The 25,539-nt window shown below is 35.8% G+C and overlaps 1 protein-coding gene across 16 annotated transcripts in view; it reads right to left on the reverse strand.

Moving 5' to 3' along the window:
* Positions 1-871: 871 nt before the first annotated feature.
* The window catches only part of LOC127411478 (neurexin-3a-like), a 501,739-nt gene continuing 477,071 nt past the window's right edge, over positions 872-25,539 (reverse strand). For 7 of the 16 annotated variants that reach the window (XM_051647066.1, XM_051647070.1, XM_051647071.1 and 4 more), the window contains 2 exons: positions 13,394-13,478; positions 872-3,254 (listed from right to left, as the gene is read on the reverse strand). In XM_051647066.1, coding sequence (XP_051503026.1) covers positions 2,332-3,254; positions 13,394-13,478 — 1,008 coding nt within the window. In that variant the 3' untranslated portion in view covers positions 872-2,331. Of the gene's footprint in view, positions 3,255-4,842; positions 5,421-13,393; positions 13,479-25,539 lie in introns of all 16 variants that reach the window. The other 9 variants (XM_051647076.1, XM_051647073.1, XM_051647077.1 and 6 more) reach the window with 4 other exon arrangements.

Raw genomic sequence — 25,539 nt, forward strand, 5'->3', positions numbered from 1 at the left:
ATTATGTAGGCATGGTAACAAAATAATAAGTTTGCTTGCTGTTTTGTGCCATAGATCTCTGGTCTTGCATTGGTAATAGGTTTTTGAGGATAGAGGATCTAAATTTGAAAATATAAATTCCATCATTCTCATTAAAGCTACAGTGGTTTGCAAAAGAATTGCATACATGACATTTTGTGATTTTTTTATTGGAAACACTGGTGGATATTGATCCATTACTACTGCGATTTGTCTGACTGGCTCTAACATCTTTCAGTTTCTTCAAAACAAATGTGGACTGCACCTTTCCTGTCCTAAAAAACAAAGTAAGCCATTTATTCCATTAAACACATGCTAAGCATAACATATTTCAGTCTCAGTTCAGGAAATTAAAATGTTCATGCTGTCCAGCATGATGGATGCTAGAAACATATGTATCACTGACACATACTGAAATTCCGCAGATGAGCTTAGATATGAGTGCATATTAAGACCACTGATATATGATCAACCTCCATGGAATGTTTTATTATACACCATTGTCATATATTTGTTGAAGCAAAGCCACATGACTATGATTTCATAAATGAAAATAATAACACCGCACATGATGTTGAATAGAAAATAAATATTAAAAATAACATTGCCACATCTCCACATATTTATGGTACAGTGATTAATAAACTATATATATATATATATATATATATATATATATATATATATATATAAATGGCACAAAAAAAAGAAAAAAAAAAAGAAGCAAAAATATACATGAATAAGAACACAAATGCCAAAAAAGTGCATCGATGCAACAGGGTTTACTGCAGTCCAGGCCACTCGAATTAAGACTTAAGGTAATAATCACACAGCATAAATTATTTGAGCTTCATATGTGTGTATCCATATTAGTCTGTCTTTATTACATATTTCTTTGATTCTTCTATAAATAAAACAACTGATAACAAGAAAACCTTGATACAATTTAGAGGTGTGTCTTGTATTTTGACAGCTTCAAATATCCATGCCAAACATCGGCGTGAAAGATTAGACCTCTAATCTAACAATATTCTCTGCTTTTCCTTACAAAACGTGTATATATTCAACACGGCAAAGTCTTTGTTTCACATGAGTCGACTGTGTCATATTATCTTCATGAAATACACTGATAAATGAAATTATCTCTCTGTACAATAGAATTATAAAAAAAAAAAATACAACTTAGGTTTGTATGTACATCATCTACCTACAAAGTACAACCGCTATATCATGTAATAAAATATGTAAACAAATTTGTTGTTTTACACAGTTGACTGTGACAACAGATAGAATTTTCCACACATTTCACATTAGATTTATTTTTGTATAGACATCCTTTAACAGTATCATAGCACTGCACCAGTCTGCACCAGACAGCTGTATAAAAAGATGAGAGCAAATGGACCAACATACATACGATTGAAAAAGTTCCAATCAGCAACTGGCTGCAAAGAAACAGAGAGAGATTCGGGAACGTGGTCCCTTGTTGTTGCTGTAAGGGGTCTGATGATTGGATAGGCCTGGTGGACGTGTTCAAGCATTGCTAGTCGAACATGGTATATCAAAGCGAAGGATGGCATGACATGCACTACAATCAGTCGCTTTACTGAGACAAGAAAACTTAACTGTCTTTCTCGTAACTCACACATTTTCAATATTACAGTTGGTTGCACAATTAAAATGTCATAACAGTGCTGTGCTGTCCTCAGTGACCTGTCTTTTGCAAATGTAATTTATTACATAGTTTTTTCTTCTTTTGCAAAAAGCAAAAAATTATAAGACACCACATGTAATGTATAAACAATACAAATGTATTCAAATGTATCACTTATATATATATATATATATATATATATATATATATATATATATATATATATATATATATATATATATATATATATATTGTTGGGAGTCCTTTTTTCTGTCTTACTTTCTCTTACATGCTCGAAATGGCCGATATATCTTTCTCCTCTTCTTTTTTTTTTCTTTTTTTCTTTTTTTTTACAGAATTACAAGAAAATAAAAGGAAAAAAGAAAAAAAAGAAACAAGATTTACGGCAAGGATCACATACCGCTAAAAGTTGCTTAGGATTATGATGTAGCAGTGGAATATTCTACACTGATAATGTCTCCGACCAGATAGAGGAATAAGGTCACTAATGTTGCTATTTACCTTCTCGTTATGCTTAAGTGTGCTTTATGGTACAGTTCACGTGTCAGAGTTTGCAATCTCAGCACAGCGCCAAGGTTCAGCTTCTGTCGGTGCAGCCCTCAAACAGATCAATGTTCTGTTACGCCTCTCTCGGATTCTTACACGTAGTACTCCTTGTCCTTGTTTTTCTGTTTCTTGTTGCTGCTTTTTGAGCTCTGCTGTTTGTCCTTCATGACTGCTCCATTGCTCTGTGCTGAGTTGGTTATGTAATTCCGGGTCTCGTCCACTTGGTAGGATCCCTCATCCCTGTTTCTGTACTTATACATGGCATACAGCAGAATTAGGATGCATAAAGCTGCAGCGGACACTATCCCAACGACCATTCCGGTGGTGCTGCTAGATTCACGGACCACCTCGGAGGCCCCCGGAACCCGCCTGATGCCCGGCTCCGTGGGGATTGCTGTGGGTACATTACGGAACATGGGGGAGGTTATTAATGGGCTCTTCAGCTTTGTGTTGTCTACCTCATAGGAAGTGGGCAATGGCAGCAAGACTATGTCGGGCTGGGGCTTTAGCTCTCTGTGATTCATTTTGCCTGCAGGTAGTTTGGGTGGCGTGGACGTGGTTGTGGAGCGGCTCAGCTTGGGGGGGAAAGCGGTGGTAGTAGTCCTACCAGAATCAGAGACTTTGTTAGGTCTAAAGTCCTTGGATCCCCACTTAGGTGAGTGAGCTTTGTAGCCACCTTCAAAGGCCGACGAAGACAAGGTCTTATCTGTTACCAAGGAGAAGGTGGTGTAAAAATCTTCATCATCGGTAGGGGGTAGGTTAGAGTTGTACGCTTCCCCAGAGCCAAACCCAGAAATCACCAAGCCATCATCATCATCATCACAATCATCGCTGCCTTGGTCCGACAAGCAAGGTACCCCTGCCTCAGTGGCCATGGACAGGGACTCTTTGGTGGTCTCAATAATGGTGAGGTGGGGGCGGAGGGTTGTGGGAAAGGGGATGGAGGGTGTACGACTGGCTACAGAGGGGAGCTCTAAGGGGTCCTTGACTAGTACTGGGATAACTAATTCACCTCCTACAATTGAACACAGACATGAGGGCATGTTATTGAACATCTACATTGAAAGAACAATGATACGACAAAATCTTATGTTCGGGGGAAAGAAAGACTGGTAATGGAGACAAGGCAGAACATACTTCTACAAAGAAAATGTAAGGAAACTCAAAGACAATAGCAAACCAATATCCAATAACCAAAAACAGAAACGACTATAAATTGGCATCAAAAGGGCTTGAGAGGACTTCACTGGTGAGCCAGTTATATTTTTGGATTTTCTTTTTCGAATGATTGGAAACAGCCTAATAATGTACGTAATATTTTTTAAATAATATTTTTAATAATTTGCATAACTTTGAAATGCATTGTTTGTGTGCAAAATGTAAATACTCTGATGCAAAATTTATCTATCACTGCTACTACCCTGATTTCATGTTTCATGTATAGATGCATGTGTTCTAAAAATAAATGTCAGAAGAAAAATCAATGTAAAATTCCTTTATATACATATGCTATGAGTTGGTCTCACCTCATAAGATTTTCAAATGTTCCTTAAGAAGTTGATTTGCATGTCAACAGTTTGTATAGTTGAAATGAAAAAGCACCTACTGTCTAGAATTTCTATATATAATTATAGTATGTGATGGAAAATCTTGCTCCCCAGTGTTGTTCTGCCTCTTGCCTTTTGAACGGCTTCATAAAGCCAATGCAATTTACTATCTTCATTGTGCAATGACAGCCAAATTATTACTACCCCCATTACCAATTGGAAACGGTTGGTTTCATAAGACTAAGACTGACACAGATCTTTTAGTGATTAGAAATTCAGTAAGTACCTACATGAAAAAACACAACTTCAAAGCAATGTTGGATGTATTTTGTTAAAGCGGTGAGGAATAACACTGATAATTCTAGACTGGCTGTAACTGAAAGAAGTTATTGTAAACACAACATTAAACATTAGGATTTCACAAGGCAAGTAATTCTAACTAGAATAATAATAGTATATTTCCACACAAATCTATCCTCTAGACTTTTAGTTACTTAGGTGCCTGTTACAGTACGAAGGAAACTTGGAATTCATTATTTCAGTAAGATGAACAGTTATGCCTTGAGTTATAAACTACAAAGTGTGTAGTTTATAAGGAATAAGGCAATTGTTATACTAGGAAAACATCTTGTTAATCTGTCATACAAAGATACATAAGTAGGTTTGTATATGATTTTTACTTGCTAGATATTCAGACTGTCATTGCAACAGGAAGATAAAACTGCCATCATGTTAATACATACCAAAAAAAAAAAAAAAAAAAAATCCAAAATGAAAATAACTCTAGAACAAAAATGCAGACTGAAATGATAATGAAAGTAAACCAAAGCCAATGGCGTAAATTATTATTAACTAGTCATAGCAAACAGTACAATACTCAAGACTGACAAACAGGCAATATACAAATCCAATTTATCCAATATATAAGTCTAATCTAATTTTAGCAAACTGAGATCAGAACTTCTGACCACATAATATTACACATGTAAACAAGCAAATTATCAACAGTATATACACTGAAAACATAAAAGCATTCCAAGTGTTTTGTCAACTTACATCAACAAATTGCCCGCATGATTTTGGCATGAAGAAAAAAAAAAACGTACAAAAGAAAGTTGTGTAAGAATGTTCTTGGACAATTTTTTTTTTCTTGTGCAAACATAATGACTGGTCATCATGTTTCTGGTTAGATATATATACTTTTGTTCCCATATCAGAGAGTACAGGGAGGCAACAACACATACATCCACACCACATAACATGAAAAATAAACTTCAACATTATTCTGTTTTGTCGTTACTTTGATAAATAATCCAGTTTTCTTACAAAAACTATACATATGAGCCTTTGATATATATAGCATTTTCTTTTTCTTTTTTTTTTTTTTTAATCTACATCCTAGCAATTCAACTTTTTGCTTAGATTGGTTTTAATCTTTAGGTTTGAGTGAATGGATGACTGTACATATTTTACTATAGCTAGAGGGGGGAGGAGGAGTAAAGGGGTGTGAGAAGGGAATTGGACCTATGAACATACTACATAGGAGATGACAATGATGGGGGTGATTGTGTAAGTCAGTTGCCATGTCCATGTATAGGCAGTACGAAGCGGTTGGGCAGCATTAACGTTTTTGGCTGTAAGGAAGGGATGGGGATATACAAACAATGAGCATATACATGCCCATCTACAAAAAAGAACAAAACTCTAACACTGACAATCTGACAAACCCTAAACTGCAACTTCTTCGCCATGCAGTTTTAAAATATTCTTTAAACGTCAATTGTTTATCAAGATCACTGTCAGAATATGAAAAAAAAAACACAACAAAAAAAACAAAACAAAACAAGAATCATATCAAGATCTGGAACCTTTTCACTGACGATCATGTGCTTTATGAAATTTATGGAATTGTTTAAACAGGTAAGATATTGCAATATTATTCCTGTTGTGATACTTGTTGTGATTTTGCATTGTCAGATGATTTATCAGTTGAAGCACATGGCATTTTCAATGAATTAGTTCCAAATCTAAAAAAAGAAGACCAAAAATTAAAACATGTTATCAAATTATTGATAACTGTGATTTGATAGTTACATCTAGTTTAAATTTCACCACAAATTTTGAACCCAAAAATTCAGCTATTCAAAAAATGGTAACCAACAAAAAAATGAAATTTATTTGAGTGTGTATAAACTAAAAAGACAAAATTCGCAGAGACGAAAGAACAAAGCAATTCTAATTTTCACACACTACAACCAGATGCACAAACTATAAAACAGACACAATCAAGAGGGACAGTACAACTGTGTCCTCTGTCATGTGACCCAAAGACAAATATATCTGTCATTGTTAGTCTTAAACATGTAACGAGCGTGCAGTCTGGATGTATGTCAAAGAGAGAGGAAAATTGGCTGAAAATGGGTTAATTCTTTTTTACTGCAAGATGTTGACGCATGCGTAAAGTAAGTTGCATTTAGGGAGAGTAGACGGACAACACAGCAAGCTGGGGGTCAAATCAGACATCAAAGGTTCAGCGAGGTCACAGAAGCCTTTTAACCATGGCCTGTAGGTCACGGATGTCTGTCTGTTTGCTCTCACTGCACATTGCCGGATAAAAGAGCAAATTCCTCGTTTTTCTATACCAGTATTCTAAACCCATTATATTTGAATGATATATCTTAGAGTGAAAGAAAAATCCATAATCATGTTTGGTACCCACAGACTTTGGTTCAAAAGCAGCAGAGTATTGACTGAGGAATTCCACAAGAGGGTTGAGAATAGAACATTTCAATAGAAAATAGAAACAAACTCTCTGAAAGCTTTAGGGCAGGGTTAGGTCAAGAAGGGTGGCATGTAGGGTTGCCACTTTTGAAGTTGTAAAATAAGGGACACTCAAATGTACGGAGGGGGGAGGATATCACGGCCCCTTACCACATTCTCCACAGCTGTAGCAATAAATGTGTTGAGTAATTAATAATAATAATTGTATATCCTTTCTTATATGCTAAAATGTGAACTTTCCTGACCCATGACTTATATATATATATTATAAAACATATTATTTATTTGTATCTTTTGATTATTTATCTTCTTTAGCTTATTCAGTACATTTTGGTTGGTATTTGTTTTATTTATTTTGTATTTTATTTTTTCCTTCACCTGTTCTTTTTGTCTTTATGACTCGATCTGTGTAATTTTGTACATATTATTGACCATTTATATAGAACAAAAATCCACAGTTTTAGCACAATGTGTGGACATTTCAGACGGTCCCTTATCACACCCTCCACAGTATTAGCACATTTTAGGACAATGTGTGGACTTTTCAGACAGTCCCTTACCCATCGTAGGCAAAATTTCCAACCTATATCAACTTTAAATTAGTGATCTGGAACGATTTTACCGTAACGCCATCTGACCAGCTTAAATACGGGACAAATCATGTACCGTATTGAATCGATACAGGATGCATAATTTCATCTTTAAAAATGGGACGATGCCGTATTTTATCACTCAAAAAAATTTGCTTTGCCACCCCTAATTGGACCCTGCTTGCATCCATGGAGACGGTGTGCAACAGCTTAACCCATCCATGTCGTGCATGGTCCATAACAGCGTACCGACACATTCCGACCCCGGGTCTCCCACACAACTGACGCAATGTGCTTCCGGTCATGCCACAGAGAAAGGCTTAATATGCTGTAGCTGATGCAAAAATGTCTGATACAAGATGCCACTTGTCGGTGATTCTGCATAATGTGGTCGGTCCTACGGTACCGGAACTGTCAGAAACAATGTGCTGACTTTCTGTTTGATGATCATGTTGGACATTTTTGCATCAACTCAAGCATGATCACATTTTTCTCTAGCATTACAGATATTGGTTTTGGTCCTGTTGGAACTAGTAAGTAATTGAGAACACACAATGCTCAGTGCGATCCGAAAGTTATAATTTCACTCTAAAATTACATTTCTACTCTACTGAAAGTTAAGTTTAGGGTTGGGGTTTAGGAGTTAATAAAAAGGCATTCCTGTTGACTGTATTACATAATTTACAACTAAAAATACAACTTGCTTTTGGCACCACTCTGTGGACTATGTGGCTTTGGAGGAGGCAGTGATTTGAATTTTGGTAAGCACAGACCAATTTCAACTGCAAAACTTTTAAAATACTGTTGGCGAATTCACAGCACAATGAGCCTGATTCTGCAGAAAGATATGCTAAGGGGTAGGTACTACACACAGGCAGGAACAGCACTAGGTTTGACAAACTCTCACACATTTTAATCTTATCATAATTTAATGTGGTGTTTAGGAATAATAGTCTCTGTCTGGCTTTCTCATTATTACATCACCATGACTGGGCCGGCCAAATTTCTGTATACACAATTGACATATAAACATTGACAATCATATGTTGATGCATTCATCTGTCTGATGTCACAAAGTTGTGGAAGTTGAAGCTTAGTGTGCTCTTTTTGGAACTGGGGATTAAGTTTTGATTTCTGAAAGTTACAGTATGTTTCCAGAGAACACCATAGGTTTTTATCTCTTTATTCCTCATGATATGAAGCCTTTTAGCAAGACCCATGGTAAGCTTCTATGTCAGTGTACAAGAAGGTGCCCCATTAGAATGCAAATATGGTAACAGATAAAATGATATTTGCATTGAGAATATTCAAACTTTTCATACACAGGAGATGTGTCTCAATATGAGGTGTATTGTACATTCTTATCTCTGGTTCCACTGTATGGACAGCTAATTAAACTGGAGCTGTAATGAAGAAAAGCCACCTGCCGGCCTGTGATAAAAACATACCCCCTTTCTCTTGGCACAGAACGGGGCCAAGCAATACTGTCTCTCTAATCTGGACCATTCTTGCCTTTGTTCTACCTTTCCCCCCCTCCATTTCATGCATTCCGAAGGCATCTAATTGCTTTTGAGTCTAAAGACTCTCACCTCTGTCTAATCAGCTACACTTATCTACACTTATTTAAAAGTATATTTATGCTGGAATCAGACTAAAAACTGAATTCCAGCCTATTTCTGAATTTGAAAAGTCTGAAATCTGAGTGCAGCATATAATGCCACCTGGTGTTCATATAAGGAAGCGTAACACATTAGTTGCAGTCAATACACGACTGTTGAAGATAACACAAATTTATAAAGTTCCTTTCAGGTAAACACTCGTCCATTTAAAAAAAAAAAAAAAAAAAAAAAAAAAAAAAAATCAGTCCCTTCACATAAACACCATTAATTAGCATGGTGGAAAGGATGAGAGGCAGTAAAGGCCAATATACAGTAAGCCACTGATTCCTTGGTGCAAATCAAGTAAATTTTCAGACATTGCTAAAGAGAAATATCTGTTGCAATTATTGGAATTTATGTTCCTTTCCAAACTATGTTCAATTTAAGTCTTGTTCTCCCTGTGGCATTTAAACATTCTATGCCTCTGAAATCGCTTGTAGGTCACAAGAAAACGGGGCTGAGACTGAAATATTTTATTACGGCCAAAACGAAATACTTTATTATGAGTTAAAATAAGTGGGCTTGTTGTATGTAAACATTATAGGTTTACATACAACAAGCCATTTCCTTCTTTGGTACATTCTACATTTCTAGTGGTTTTGAAAAATGGCATTTTCTTGAATTCATTTTTTTTTTTTTTTTTTTTAATAACTGTTGTGCTTTGCTGATGGTTTTGCTGGTGGTTTTAATGATAGAAGAGTATCGTGGGACTTTTCAGCAGACACAAACAAATTGCTATCCCTGCCAAGCAAAACTGGAGTTTGTTAATTTCTGATTATATTTATTTAATCAAAAGCCTGAATATAAGATGACCTGAACAAATCACAGTGCTGCAGAGATTTGGAACTTTGCCCTTAAGTATTACACCACACGCTAACACATATCTGTAAAGCAACTTTAGAGTAAATGCATTACATTGACCCATTCCTGCATATACAAACTCTACTGTTAAATATGAGAGTGAGAAATACTTCAGTCACAAAGATAATTAAGTCTCTAGAGGCTTCTTACCTTCAATTCCAAATTCACTTCACCTTTTTTCTTGTTCAAAGATAGATAGTTTAATGTAATCATTTTAAACACTCTGATAATGAGACCCATTTAGAAGTGTTTCAAAATTAACTGAATACATTTAAGGAGTTGTAAGCAAACTCTTTTCCTAAAATATCCCCATACCACTTTACATCGTAAAAATATTATTCCAGTAGTTTGTATGCAGGTGCGAACTTTCAGATAATGAGTTTTGTAAGCAGAGAAAGATTGGAGTCTGAGAAAATTAAAGCAAAATTGCTCTACAGAATGTTTTGGAAGCATATCCTGAATCAGTATAAGCCCTCCTATGGAATTCCAGAAAGGGATAATGGGAAAACCCAACAATTTTACAAACAGAGAACAGAATCAGATGACAACACGTCAAGACACAGACAGGAAAACGACTTGGAAATGCAGCAGAAATCTTTGCAACCATTAAAGCTTGAGGAATGATGCTTTGTTAAAACTGGCTCGTACATACAGCACTCAGGTTAGTCTGATGGTGAGTATATGCATGAAGCACAAAAAATGGTGCCATGCACTGAAGAATGAGAGAATATTCTGAAAAATGGCTCTGACTAGCAGCTACTATGTTACCATGCCACAAGTGGCTGCTTGAGAAACCATAACATTGACCTCGTTCACACCTGATATCAAGATCTGTCATGGGTGGTCCGATCACAAGTGGACAGCGCTAAATACAAGTGTAAACAGGGCTCAAAATGGATTGTGAACAGATCACTAAAACTACATTCGGAGGTAGTTGAAAATGCATGTAACTATATCCCATTTGTAGTATTAAATGCTACTCCATCCTGATGTGACCAGCGTTTTAAACTTTGCCAGTTATGTCTGTTTTTAAAAGACAATAACCATCTGAACATCTGATCATACTAAACTTCTTTAGTATGCTTGGTATCAACATGCACATCCAAAGTTCATTTAATATAGGTAGTCTTTCCGAAAATATATGAGAATTTTGCTTTAAACATCACATTTGTGCTTAGAGTAAAAAAAATCTTTACTTAGAGTAAAAAAAATTCTAGTATTTTTTTAGAAGAGATTTTAGTGCATTTTTATGTAAACATATATATATATATATATATATAATTTATTATTTTTATTTTTTTGCGTTGTCAACATGCAATAATCCACTGACATATTAAATGATCTACTGTATCTAGTCACAAAATCAGAAATGTTCCCATCGAAAGGTTACTAGCAGGTGTAAAAAGTGATCTGTGTCGGCCCAAATCACCTGAGACTGATCTTAATACCAGGTATAAACAAGGCCATTAAGAAGCGTACAGTTTGCGGCAATAAAAGTCTTTCTATGCCATCTGCATTCAAAAGTTCCTTAGTATGCAGAAAGGCTCTGTAAAGTAGTAAAGAGAAGGGGTACAAGGGTGTGGGTCATTCTTAAAACACAACTTTCTTAAGATTACTGTCAACACTTGAGCTCAAAAAGTCTTTTGATGGCAAGAAAAGATTTTGTTGCCTGTTATTTGCTTTGTTAATCAATAATGGCAATGTTCAAGGTCAAGCCGAATGGCACAGATGCTTGAGAAAAATGGAGGAAAATCTGATTTCAACACCAAAATATCATGCGGAACAAGATGAGGCGAGGTGACAGGACTGTTGCTTTTGGATAGCTGGGAAACAGATGAGGACTTCATCGAAAACAATAGAAACCACAAACAAGCTCATGAAATCAAGAGGGCGAGTCAAGTACCCCACGCATGCGGCAAATAATACTCTGCAAATATGAGGACAAAACCCTGCAGCGATGTTTCATGCAGCCGTTCACATCAATCGATGTAGAGGTTAGAATGGCATGAATTTCTGTGTAAACGTGACTGGATGATTGGGACCCTGTCAATAGCTTTCTTTATGGGTACATAAAGATTTAAGAAAGATGGACATTATTCTCAAACCGCTAACCTGGTGACTGTCATTCGGAAAAAATTGGGATTGACATTTGAGAGAATTGCAGAGGGTCAAAGCGGGTTACAGCAAACAAAGCAGATGACAATAGCCTGTCATGTCTACGTGTAAACATAACCATATACGATTTCATAGAATGGGACACAATAAACATGTTACACATTTCTGTGATAATAGATAGTTATATAATAGGCCATGCAATAGATGAAACTAACAAGCCATGGAATGGCTTTGGGAACTGAAATTATGACGCATTGTTTTATAGATGGTAAAGAGTAGTAACAATTGCATTACTTTTTTTTATTATTATTTTTTAGATCTGTGGTCCCAAAGAGGGACCACCTGTTGAATGTTCAAGTTTTATTTTGGTCTGTCAAGTCAGTAGTTCAGTCAGTAAAGAAAAAGATTACAAAACCTACAAAGAATGCATGGGGTCAATGTAATAGTGTCACAGCGTGGAGCTAGCGAGAGCATGGTCATGGGTTTTATTCCCAGGGGGGAAAAAATTATCAAATGTACTGTATATCTAAAATGCACTGCAAGTCACATTGGATAAAAGCATTTGCCAAATGAATATGTAAATGTAAAAAGTAAATCTTCTTTGTTATGAGCAGGTCAATTTTTTAGATGTTTAAAAAAATCGATATAATAATATCTGGTGGTGTTTTATTCAAATGATTGTACAAGTCATTTGATCTCTCATGATTTATAAAAGAATGAAATTTAAATTCTCTACCTATAACTGCAATCATAAATTTACATCTTTCTCAAAGACATGACAGACTTTTTCAAAGGTACCGTAACCCAACTTCTCTCAAATCTCTCTCTCTCTCTCTCTTTATCTCTCTCTCTCTTTATTTTTTTAATCACTGAATTATATTTTTCATATTTGGGTTGGAAAAAAAATTAGCAGAACACTTTTGTTCACACTCAGGCAAAATTATATTGTTAGAAAAAAGCATAACAACAGAAAACAAAAATTTGTACACAGAAATTCGATGATATCTGTTCTCTATTAAAGAAAGTTAACTTAGATCAAGCCTATTGAAATGAGGAAACAAAAAACAATTGGAAAGACTGACAGATATCACTCAACTATTTGGCTGAAAGCAAAGTTCAGAGAGAAAACTCAAAATGTATCATGTGCCAAAACGCAGTCCACTACCACAAACCTCAGAGTATGATACATTTTGAAGCATCAATGCAGAGAACATGTCACGTTTCTGTACTAATTTTGTACGTATGCGCTGATAATAGGCACTGTGGACAAAATTAGTATTAAGTGTGATCATGTTAACCACTTCGGAAAACCCCATGGCCAAGTGTAGCTCATAATTAAAGCTTGGGAGGAATGATTTGAGATCAGCTCTGATTCTAGGCTACTGAATGGACTACGCATTAGAAATGCAAACCTATTTTATTTGTTTTTCTTTTACATTTTACTATAGCCATGTCTCTATACTGGTGCACTTGGGTTGGATTGGGCAGGAAGTTACACTTTTTATATCCATGGGGGGGAGGGGGGTAGGCGATGCTTTGAGGATCTGATCCTCAGTTGCAAATGAAAGGCCACGACATAGAGACAAGCAAAATTTAACTGACCTAGCCCACCTGCATGTCCTTCGCACTCAGCAAAGTCCTCGTCATCACTGGAGCATTCTGCCGATGAGACCATGTCGTCTGTGGTCTATTAGGAAGCCATAAGATGATGAAACACAAACAGGAGAACAGACACAAAAAGAGAGAGATAGACTTAATGCATTAGATTGTACCACCATACTGTAAAAGAGCATTTTCAGAGAATGTTGCTCATATGTAGGCCCAAACAGAATCTACCAACCTGCTTTTCACAGATTTGGAGAGAAAATCTGCAGAATTAATTGAAATATGTCAAAGTGTATTGAATGGAGCTGAGAGTACTACACTCTTATAGGTAGTTGAAAGCATAATCAAATTAGCTGAATATTCAAAACGGAAGTGTACACTGATTTTTACGATGTTAAAAGACTTTCTCCAACCCCAGCTTAATATGCAGAGACAACAATAAGTAAGCTATTTGTATATTGATTTCCATGAAAAGTTGAACACTGTGGCACTGGCACTATCAAAATATTGCCCGAATGTCCCAAACAAAAATGATTATTGAAAACGATCATTATTTATTCCATTTCATTTAGTGACAGTAGTGGCGCAGTTTATGATTTTTAAGCAGTTGAATTCTGCAGAAATTTGCAGAACTTTCTGTGGGTGCAGATTCTGTGTTTGCCTGCTCATTTGCAATAAATTATTGTCACTGTTGACAGACATTGAATTAATCTGCCTTACTCTGGGTGTTAAATCCAAGCTAAAAAAAAAAAAAAAAATGTCATTTTGAAAAACTGCTCATGGCAAACATTTATAAGAGTCACCTCCATCTCACCCTTTCAGAAGTCATGGATATGCCATCACTGTAGATCACTGCTGTTGAGAGCTGAGGACCAAATACACAGCGGCGCTCTGAGATTATCTGTGTGTCTCCAATGTCTCCCTGCTCTTATTTATCCCCACAACTCCCCCTTACTCATGCCAAACGCAGAAGTGATCTCGTTTTTCACACACTCTGCATGGCATGTCTTTGTTAGGAACAGATTAGAATGTGGGGCAAAATAAGTACTGTCGTAGACCAAGTTGATGAAATTTTAAATAACACAGGGAGAAAATCAAAGCGCTCTCCTATAGTATGTGAAAGCACAGGACCATAAATATGATTAGTTTTGACAGAATTATAAAATGTTATCCCACTATATTCTTGGTTGGCTTTTTCCTCCATGTTTTGGTATGAGAATGAAAATAAATAAATAAAAAAATGTGCAAAAATGCATTCTATTGCATTCCAGGCAGGGTGCTCCACACTGGAGTGGCGTGGAATGTTATTTAATGATTTTATTTATTGTGGCAAACTTCTCATCATTGTGACTGAAAAGAGAGGCGGAGAAAATGTGAAATCATCTTGGGTTCCCCCTTTGAATGACAGCAAAATGCAGCATTTAATGTCATAAACCACTCCAAACAGAGCTCACAATTGATATTAAGTATTAATGCCTTGAATATGGTGGTGAATACATGCATGTCTAAAGCTTTTTGCAGACTTATGCATAGGTACATGTATGGCTCCTGCAATCTGTTAGAATATGTTAGAAGCATTGAATATCTCAATAGCTGTCTTCAATATCCTCTTTCACAATACCATGAGATCAGCACTGACACAGGCAAGCAATGCAGTAGAGAGCTGCTGCATTGTCATTTTATACTCATTAATTGATACTTTTGTTGGGAACGAGAAAGTGGCCTAATCCACATATTAACAATGTGAGAATGTGTTTCCGTGGTACATAAGCCGTTAACATTCATCTCTGCAGAGGAGCCTAATCATTCCCTGCCCAGCCTGACAGTGATGAGAACTTAATATTGAATTCCTGGAAGATTAGCTCACTTCGTCACTTTTCTCAAAGCCCAGTGTAATGCTTTATGGTGTCTGACAGATAAGCAAATCCGGCTAAATCCGTTCAATTTATTTTTAGTCTTAAGAAAATTATACATTATTTAAAGAACGATGTATTTTGGCCAAAGACTTATCTGTTTATTTGGAATTTGGTGTCAAGGAATTAATTGCAGAAGTCCTGAACCAACACGATCACACTGAAAATCGACATGTTGCTTATGAATGTTTAGGTACCCTGAAATCAACCCCATTCTATCTAATTGAAAAACACCATTCCCTACCAGACATTTCCACATCGATTCAATTGTGATCACCTTTCCATCCAGAGCTACTGATCCATCCAGCAAACTCCAAAACATGGGTTGTGCTCCGATGGAAACCAGAAAGTAATCGAGTTCACAAACAATGATTAGTGTGATTCAGAGGTTGGATTTTCACTCTAAAATAACATTTTTACTCCCCTGATAGATAAGTTTTGGGTTAGGGTTTGGGCTATGGCATAGGTTTAACAAAATATGCCTGTTGAATTAACTCTTTTAATTATGAGATAATATATTCCCCCTGAAGTTGATTATCAGGGGCGTATTTTCTCTAACCACTTAAAAACACACTATGTGTCATCCTATTATTTCAAATACTTAATAAAATACTTTAACCAATTTATTAAAATAAATTATCAAAATTATTTAATTTTAAGAAATAAATCAGATGTTTAAAAAAAAAAAAATTGATTAAAGGAATAGTTCACCCAAAAATTTTAATTCTTTCATCATTTACTCACCCTTATGCCATCCCAGATGTGTATAACTTTCTTTCATCTGCTGAACTCAAATGAAGATTTTAAGAATATTTCAGCTCTGTAGGTCCATTACAATGCAAGTGAATGGGTGCCAAAATTTTAAAGCTCCAAAAATCACATAAAGGCAGCATAAAATTAATCCATAAGACTCCAGTGTTTTAATCCATATTTTCAGAAGTGATATGATAGGTGTGGGTGAGAAACAGATAAATATTTAAGTCCTCTTTGCTTGAAATATTTTTCCTGCCCAATAAGTGGCGATATTCATGAAGAATGCGAATCGCCAAAAACACAAGAAGAATGTAAAAGTGATCTTTTTCTCACCCACACATAACATACCGCTTCTGAAGATATTGATTTAACCACTGGAGTCTTATGGATTGCTTTTATGCTGATTGAAGTGATTTTTGGAGCTTCAAAATTTTGGCACACATTCACTTGCATTGTATGGACCAAAAGAAAATTCTGAAACATTCTTCTAAAAATCTTCATTTGTATTCTGCAGATGAAATAAAGTCATACACATCTGGGATGGCATAAGGATGAGTAAATGATGATAGAATTTTCATTTTTGGGTGAACTATTACTTTAATTCATTATGAAGCCTTTTTCACATCAACATTTTGGTGGTATTTTTGCCACTTTCAGTGCCATTTTCTGCCCTGATTAATTTGTGACCCTGGTAGACACAATGCTTAATTTGGCACAAACAAAAATTAGACCATTAGGGGTGGAAACAGTGTGTCAATATGTTGTAATGTTGAGTACCTGAAAATTAGGTCCTTTTCCTAAAGAAAAGGTCATTAGGTAATTTTCCTAATTGATGTTTTTTGTTCTAAAGTGTTTTATCCATTGACAGTTTGTGGAGACACTCATGTACACAACAGTATGACATATTGAACAGACTGTACCTCTATCCCTCAAAGCCTGACTTTTGTTCATGTCAAATGGAATATGTCCACTCTAACTGAAGTCTATAGATTTCTTGCACTTCTATATTGAATAATAGCTGACTACAATGGCTGTATAGAATGGGGACACATAGAGTAGCTAAATATGACAGCACCCTTTGGACCTGCTATCTGTCTGGCCTGGTGAAGATGAGTAGCTATGCTGTGTATTGAGTTTTATGAGCTGTCTGCTGGCCTGCTGAGGCAAAGACAGAGTGAAATCTGATTATTCTACCTTGACATGGAAAAGGTCATTATGGACAGGTTTGTATTTTTCCCCTCAAGCTTCAATAACAGTCTGTGGATTCACAGAAAGCAGAGTGGATTGACTGCAGCTAAGACTGAAAGGTGGACATTTTTGCTAATTAAAAGTCAGGTAAAAAGAACATTGAAATTTTAGCATAAACTTCACTAATGTTTATTATTTAGTATAATTTTTTTTTTTTTTTTTTTTTTTTTCCCTATTTCCTATTACTTTTCATAATATTATCTTACTGAATATGATATCGTATCTCCAGGTCCCTACTGATACCCACCCTACTTGAAACCAGATTGTAATTTTGGGAGGCAGACAGGAATGGGGGTTTATACTTACAGTATGTGGAGCGGACATGCGTCATAGAAATCTATACAAAATTGTACAAACGCTGCTCTAGCAGATATGGCATGACTTGACAACTTCCAGGCCACTTCCTATACAGTGACAAGCAGACTGATTGCATTCTTTGCCTGCTCAGTGCACAATATCCTCACAGCTGCAGGGCAAGATGGTATTTTGGGTCTGTGACATTGTGGATGTTGGTTAGCATTCAGCTCTTTGCCTTGAGGCCTGATCTGCCTATGCAAATCTGCTTAATCAATGCAGGATATTTACCATGCCACTACTCAGAGATAACTGACAGCCTGGGCAAGTCGTGCCAGTGTCCTGCTGGGTACAGGATGCAAGAGGGAATTACAGAGTGACAGAGTAGAAGAGGCCAGCATCTCAATTACAGCAAATTTGGTTATTTATAAGTTTTTTTTTAATTTTTATTTATTTTTTATTTTAATGAAAATTAGAGATACAGAATAGTCTTTTGGAAACTAGATTACATAGGGTCTAGGGCTGGGTGATATGTCTTAAATTATGTCTCGGTAAGACTATTGACGATATTCAATACGTATCTTGCTAATTATGTATTTGCTCTAAAATAGCTTGTGTTTATATATATATATATATATATATATATATATATATATATATATATATATATATATATATATATATATATATATATATATCAGAGTTACCATCATTTCATCCAAACAGCCATTGTAGCCAAGTAGATTAAATATTTTAAAGACATCTAATAATTTAATAATTATTTTTTCATTAAATAAACACAAGGGAGAATAAAATTCAATCATTTTCAATGATATGCACTTTATATTTATATTTCATACACAGTGATACACAGTAGCTGAATAAAAAGCATTGTTTATGTAACAGTGATATATTGTTCTCTAAGGGACTTTTATTTTGGTGGGTGGCGCTGTCTACATTGTGCGCGAGAGAGAAGTAGAAGTCAGTCGCGCCGCGCTCGCTGTGTGAGTAGAGAGGCACGCCGTGATTGCTGTGTAAGAAGTAGACATTTTCTCCACTGAAAATGTAAAGGACGACAGAGGCACACAGTCAGTTTAAGTTTTGTGAGTTAAGTGTACATCGACGTGATCGTGTGAAACTGAAGACTTAGTTGAAGCAGAAGTTCGGTTGATTGCGCCATTGAATGGAGAACGGTGTTAGAGACTGGCCGAGAGCACGAAAGAGAGCTGCTAAAGCCGTGAGTTTCATTCAGAACATTGTTGTTTCAGGCATAATACTGAATTTAAGTTTTTGTATCATACTGCTTTTTTGTAGTAATCTATGAACCGTGTCATAGATCGTGATACGTTGTTTTCCCACGAATCGCTTTAGTGCACTTGTAAGTGCGCTAGAACAAGAGTTAGTTTTGCACTGAGTGATTTTTTTTCCCTTTTTCTGAGTATTTTTGGCATTTTGTTCCAGAAAGTTCCAGAGTTTTCCCGAGCCACGCTGAAGCTTCTCTGGTGTTTTTTGTGTTTATTACCCTGCCAACCAGACGACATCTCCTCATTGTCCTGTCTCAGATGTTTTGTTTCACTGTTACAAGTCATCACAAGATACAAGTCATCATAAATCATAAGTCATCGCAAGTCATGGCTAGTCGTCACAAGTCATCGCAAAGTTGACGCATCAAAGTCATCGTTGCTACAATCTGGAAGCCACCGTGATGACACTTAATTGCCTGAAGCCCACACTTCTTATTCCTGCAGTATATTATACAATAGGTAAGCTAAAACATATACACACTTACTGTGTATACTGAGACTCAAAGCACCGGGTGTGTGGACTAAGATCCTGTCACTTCTAGGTCTTCCAGGGTAACGTTGTAGTATTCCCCTACTAGGTGGGACCTAAGAGCCCATTACATTTACCTTCAAATGTTTTTACTGTGCAAAGCTACTTCACTGACTTATTTCTGATACCCCTAGTTGAACATTGCATAATACTAAATTATTACTGTGGGACACGTCAGGTTGATTATTATAATATAATGCTGAATTATCATTATTATTGTAATTATTAGATTTGCGTTACACAAAAGTAATATATTTCTATCCTGTTTGCTTTATCTTCACCTGGTGGCTTTTATTTTGACACTGAAAGTGCTGCAGTATTTACTTCAACTTCACAAGGAGCTTTTATTGTTACACAGAAAAGGCAATGTGTATTTGACAGTATTTGCATTTCATGAAATGCTGAAATCTCCACCTTCTCTGTTATTCTGTGCCGCTTTTGTAGATTTGTATAATAACTTGTAACTGTTACTAATGTTTGGAATTGCGCGAATGCTTGAACCTGCATTACTTTTATTTCACAATGCACGTGAACTGATCTGACAGCGCCGCCATGCACACAGATCAGCGTGTCACTGGTTTGTTCTGAATCACACACATACCACGTTTATCTGTCTTTAAATCACAGCCTTTTGTGGATTAATAATCACATATGACCAACTCGCCATGTTGATGTTATTTTGATTAATTGTGCAGCCCTGAAGGATTGTGAAATTAGTCTACTGATGCGCTCTTTATGAAACTTAATGGCCAAATGAAAGCACATTAAAATCATTGCAATATTCACGATATTATGTCAATCTTATATCGTCAGCAAAATTATCTAGATTATGTAGTTAATATTCGATATATCACCCAGCCCTAATAGGGTCTACTCAAACCTTTGTATATCAAAGGGTAAACGGGATGTGGAATATTTTTTTAAAACAAATGATGTTGTCTAATGCATGCATGCTTAAACTAAGAGCAGCTGGTTTCAATACTTGGCATCACACACTGATGTAGACAATTAAGTCAACATTTCTATTGTTCTTGTGCATACAGGATGTGAATACAGGACATTTTAGTTGAATGGCATCCTTGGAAAATGTTTTTAAAATGCTCTACATATATGTATATGGCTCTCATGTTGCCATATAGCAAATTCGGGTTGGGTGTGGGAAAAATGGTCATAGACAGTTGCCAATGTAAAATGAGATGACAGAAATGTTGAAAAAGAGTTCAACAGTCAGCTGTTGGAGGGTGAATTGGGGTAATCTGGGACACGGGGTAATTTGGGACACCTAAGCTCTGATATATGAGGATGTATTTCTTGTCAACAATACCATATTTTAGCCATGTTGTCATGTAATTGAGGTTTGTTTTTTATGGTTTGGGGAGTATTTTTTTTATTTTTATTTTTTCTAATTTTCCAGTAAAAATATCTAAATATCCTTAAACAAGAAAAAAATAAAATGACTTGAGACTTTAAACAGAATGGCATCATGTTATACGCATTTTTAGGGAAATTTCACAAAATTTGGTGAGGTTTATACAAGAAAACAAGAACAAACTATTTAAGATTTCTCTGAAAACAAGTCAACACATCTTGTCATTTTGCTTCTCAAGTAAACTTATCGTGTTTTAAGAATGTTAAGATATTTTTACTGGAGAACAAGACAAAAACACTCAGTAAGCTGACTTTTTTGAGCTAAATTCAGTCTGTGCTTACCAAAATACGAAGCACTGCCCCCAGTGGCCAAAAGCAGGAAGAGCTTTTGAACATTAGGGCACATGTGAGCTCCAGTTTCCGGGTGAAATGCCCAAAGAGGGGTGCCAAAAGCAAGTTGTTTTAGATGTAAATATGTAATACAGGGAAGAGTAATGCATATTTTATTAACTCTACACCCAAACCCCAACCCTCACTGATTATGCGAACGTGATTACTTCCTGGTTTCAACAGGGGACGAGAACCCGGTTTCCCACGTGGCTGATGCAACGCACCTGCGGTCGCACCACAGGAGAAAGTAAACACACTTGAACAGATGAAAAAATACCTGATGGGAGATGGTGTTTTTCAGTAACTCGGAATAATGGTGCCGATGCCAGGGTACTGGGACATTCAGAAGCAACATTCCAACTTCCCGTGTGATCATGTTGGAACAAACAAATAATGCTATAAATTTTGACATGTATTGAAAAATGCAAGCCTTATAATATGACAGCAGCAAGCTTTGAGGATAAACTAATTTCCTTAATAGCTAAATGGATAAACACTAAATTCATTGCTTCTACGAGACTACGTTTTTGTCTTCACCTTAAATTACTATGCTGACAGCCTTGCATTAAATCAGCAAATTAATGCATTTGTGTAAGTGTAAACATTTCTGAGGTGTAAAAGCGAAACAGTTTCAGTGCTTGATGAAAAGCTTTGCACATTTAGTGCCTCTGACCCATAGACTTCCAAATTAGCTATTTCTATTGAATAATTTCCTTCCATTTGGCTTGTCTCGTCGGTTGATTTAAATGAGGTCAGAGAGCAGCTTGTGAACAATGTAGGACATTCCATTAACAGTACTGAAATAAGTGCAAAGTGAAAATACAGGCAAACTTAAATACATAAACACAGAAAGCCTGTTACCAGGTAAACCTGCAATTGAAAATGGCTTCTTTAATCTCTGTATGTTCACTTAGCCCTGAGAAAAAAGGACTGGGGGCTGAAGGCTTTTTCCATTTTTGTCAAATACGAAAAACAAAATAGTACAGGGTCTTTACAAAGGGTGCAAAAATGCACATTTAGAAATGATATATGGCAAATGTAAATCTAAGCCAAAATGCGCACACACTACTGCATCCGCACATCCTCTGCCAAAAGTCTGTGCATGTAAATCCTGTAGATATAGGAGCATGCATGTGATTTACGGTCCAAACAGAAGCCAAATCATTCATTTCACAGGAGCCCCCCAGTCCTAATCGATTATACAGCGCCAAGGAAATTGCTGACACTGAAATAATCTTTGAGATTTAGGATGTTTCCCTTGTCATGTTTTTATGCCCTTTCTGATTTAAAAAGTGGATATGGTCAACATGTTCCAAGATGCAGAGATTTAGTGTGAATCACTTAAATAGTCATAATTACTAGGAAAAGTCATTCTGATGTCAAGATCACTGTTAACAGTGGTAATGCTGATGCCACAATTAGTAGGAACAGAGGGAATGCTGTTGTCATAATTACTATGAACAGAGAGAATACTGCTATCATAATCACTAGGAACATACAAATTCTGATGTTATATTTACTGGAAACAGAAGTAACGCTGTCATAACTACAACTGAGCCGTTGGAGACATATTTGTATCTTAAAGGTACAAAGTCTCTAAACATTTCCTTTATTGTAAATGAAGTCTAATTGTTTTGTTTTAAAAAAATGCTTGTTTAAATATAGGGAAATCTTCACAGCTCTCATGGTTAGAGCATGTAGGTAGCACATTGGTGGCTAATTGAATGGATGAGACAGTTTGATTTAGCTAGGCAGACAGGTCTAATTAAATGAACCTTTCAATCAACTATTTTTACAGCAGATAAGTAGTGAGAAAGGTAGAGCAGAACGTCTCAGAAATAGCTTGTGTTGCAGTTTATATTGTTTCCAGGACACGCTCTTCAGTAGCTTGTGGGAGGTGAGGAGTTTCTCACCTACATAAGAAATATTATAAACATCTGTCACTGTAGCTTATGACTAAAATATGCCCTGTTTAAAAAGGTTTGCAAACAAACATGTTTAAACATGAATTAGACAAATGAAGCACAATGAACTTCACTACTCAAATACTGTAGATCTGAAAATGAATGATACAAAACTGCACAAATCAGAAAACCCATTTATACTTGATACTAACCTCCGTTTTAGGTGATCCAATCACAAGTGAACATTGCTAAATAATACGGCTCTCGATTTAACACGTTAATTTGGTGTGATTAATTTTATGAAAAAAATTGTACGTAAAACAATCTATGCAATTAATTATGCCCCTGACCCGTAAATAAATTCTGAAATAAGGAATGTTCCTACCATTTGAGAAATTCAAGCTTGATGTACAACCTTGATGTTTTTGTCAGTTAGTGGCAGTAGAGGGCAGTCAGCACGACTCCAGCTGTACAGGAAACACATCTTATGCACTCAAACTTGGCTGGGCCGATCAAAACTGAATGCAGGGATCTAGAGACACGTTTTTTCAAAGATTCAAACTACGTTTAACTTAACAAAGCATCCTAAAAACACAGTTTTTATGAGTAGATGTGCTAAAAGCTAGTGAAATGTGATGCAATCAAAGTGAAAATCATCCCTCTGACATACACTGGTGGCCAAAAGTTTGGAATAATGTACATATTTTGCTGTATTGGAAGGAAATTGGCACTTTAATTCACCAAAGTGGCATTCAGCTGATCACAAAGTATAGTTAGGACATTACAGCACCATCACTATTTGAAAAAAGGCATTTTTGATCTAATTTAGACAGGCCCCATTTCCAGCAGCCATCACTCCAACACCTTATCCTTGAGTAATCAAGCTACTTGGTTTGTTAAATGAAGCTTAACTTTGTCTTTGTGTTTGTTTTTGAGTTGCCACAGAATACAATAGACTGGCATGTCTTAAGGTCAATATTAGGTCAAAAATGGCAAAAAAGAAACAGCTTTCTCTAGAAACTCATCAGTCAATCATTGTTTTGAGGAACGAAGGCTATACAATGCTTGAAATTGCCAAAAAAAACAAACAAAAAAAAAAATATTTCATACAAAGGTGTACACTACAGTCTTCAAAGACAAAGGACAACTAGCTCTAACAAGGACAGAAAGAGATGTGGAAGGCCAGATGTACAACTAAACAAGAGGATAAGTAGTTTGAGTAGTCTCTAGTTTGAGAAATAGATGCCTCACATTCCCTCAGCTGACAGCTTCATTAAATTCTACCAGCTCAACACCAGTTTCATGTACAACAGTAAAGAGAAGACACAGGGGTGCAGGCCTTATGGGAAGAATGGCAAAGAACAAGTCACTTTTGAAACAGAAAAACAAAAAGAAAAGGTTAGAGTGGGCAAAGAAACACAGACATTGGACAACAGATAACTGGAAAAGAGTGTTATGGATCTTAACCCCATTGAGCTTTTGTGGGATCAGCTAGACTGTAAGGTGAGTGAGAAGTGCCTGACAAGACAGCCATATCTATGGCAAGTGCTACAGGAAGTGTGGGGTGAAATGTCACCTGAGTATCTGGACAAACTGACAGCTAGAATGCCAAGGATCTGCAAAGCTGTCATTGCTGCACGTGGAGGATTTTATGATGAGAACTCTTTGAAGTAGTTTAAGAAGTTCTGAACTTTTTTTTTTTTTTTTTTTTTTTTTTTTTTTTTAATTGTAATAGTAATTTTTCACATTATTAATGTCCTGACTATATATTGTGATCAGTTGAATGCCACTTTGGTGAATAAAAGTATCAATTTCTTTCCATAAGAGCGAAATCTGTACATTATTCCAAACTTTTGCCCGCCAGTGTATGAGGATATAGGCCAACAACTAAAAATAGTGCAGACAGAAGTAAGTCAATAATAGGGATATGTTTGATTAAATGAAAATAAAACAAACAATATTTTGACTTTTAAAGCCACTTTTTATATTGTCTAAATGCTTTACATGTCTGCTGCCACAAAATACTGTATGTATATAATGCAATGCATTTGAATTATCTGAATTATAATACTTATTACATATTATAATTATTTATAATAAAACTTATTACATATAATTATTTAAATTATTATATACAAAATTTTCTTCTTCAACATTTAGTGATACACTGACATAATAAGTGATGTATGAATTTTAGATACCTTCCCCTCGAAAAAATCCTTTCACAAGTGGTCACAGGAGACACGTTTGAGACCAATATAAGTGTGAAGTACTTATATATATATATATATATATATATATATATATATATATATATATATATATATATATATATAGGTGAACTACTTCAGATCACCCGAGATGTATGTTAATACCAGGTGTAAACATGGCCAGCGTAAATGCTCTTCAAGAGGTGGTTACCAGTTTTTAAGATAACACT

This window comes from Myxocyprinus asiaticus, chromosome 20, assembly GCF_019703515.2.
Source record: "Myxocyprinus asiaticus isolate MX2 ecotype Aquarium Trade chromosome 20, UBuf_Myxa_2, whole genome shotgun sequence".
NCBI classification, from domain to species: domain Eukaryota; kingdom Metazoa; phylum Chordata; class Actinopteri; order Cypriniformes; family Catostomidae; genus Myxocyprinus; species Myxocyprinus asiaticus.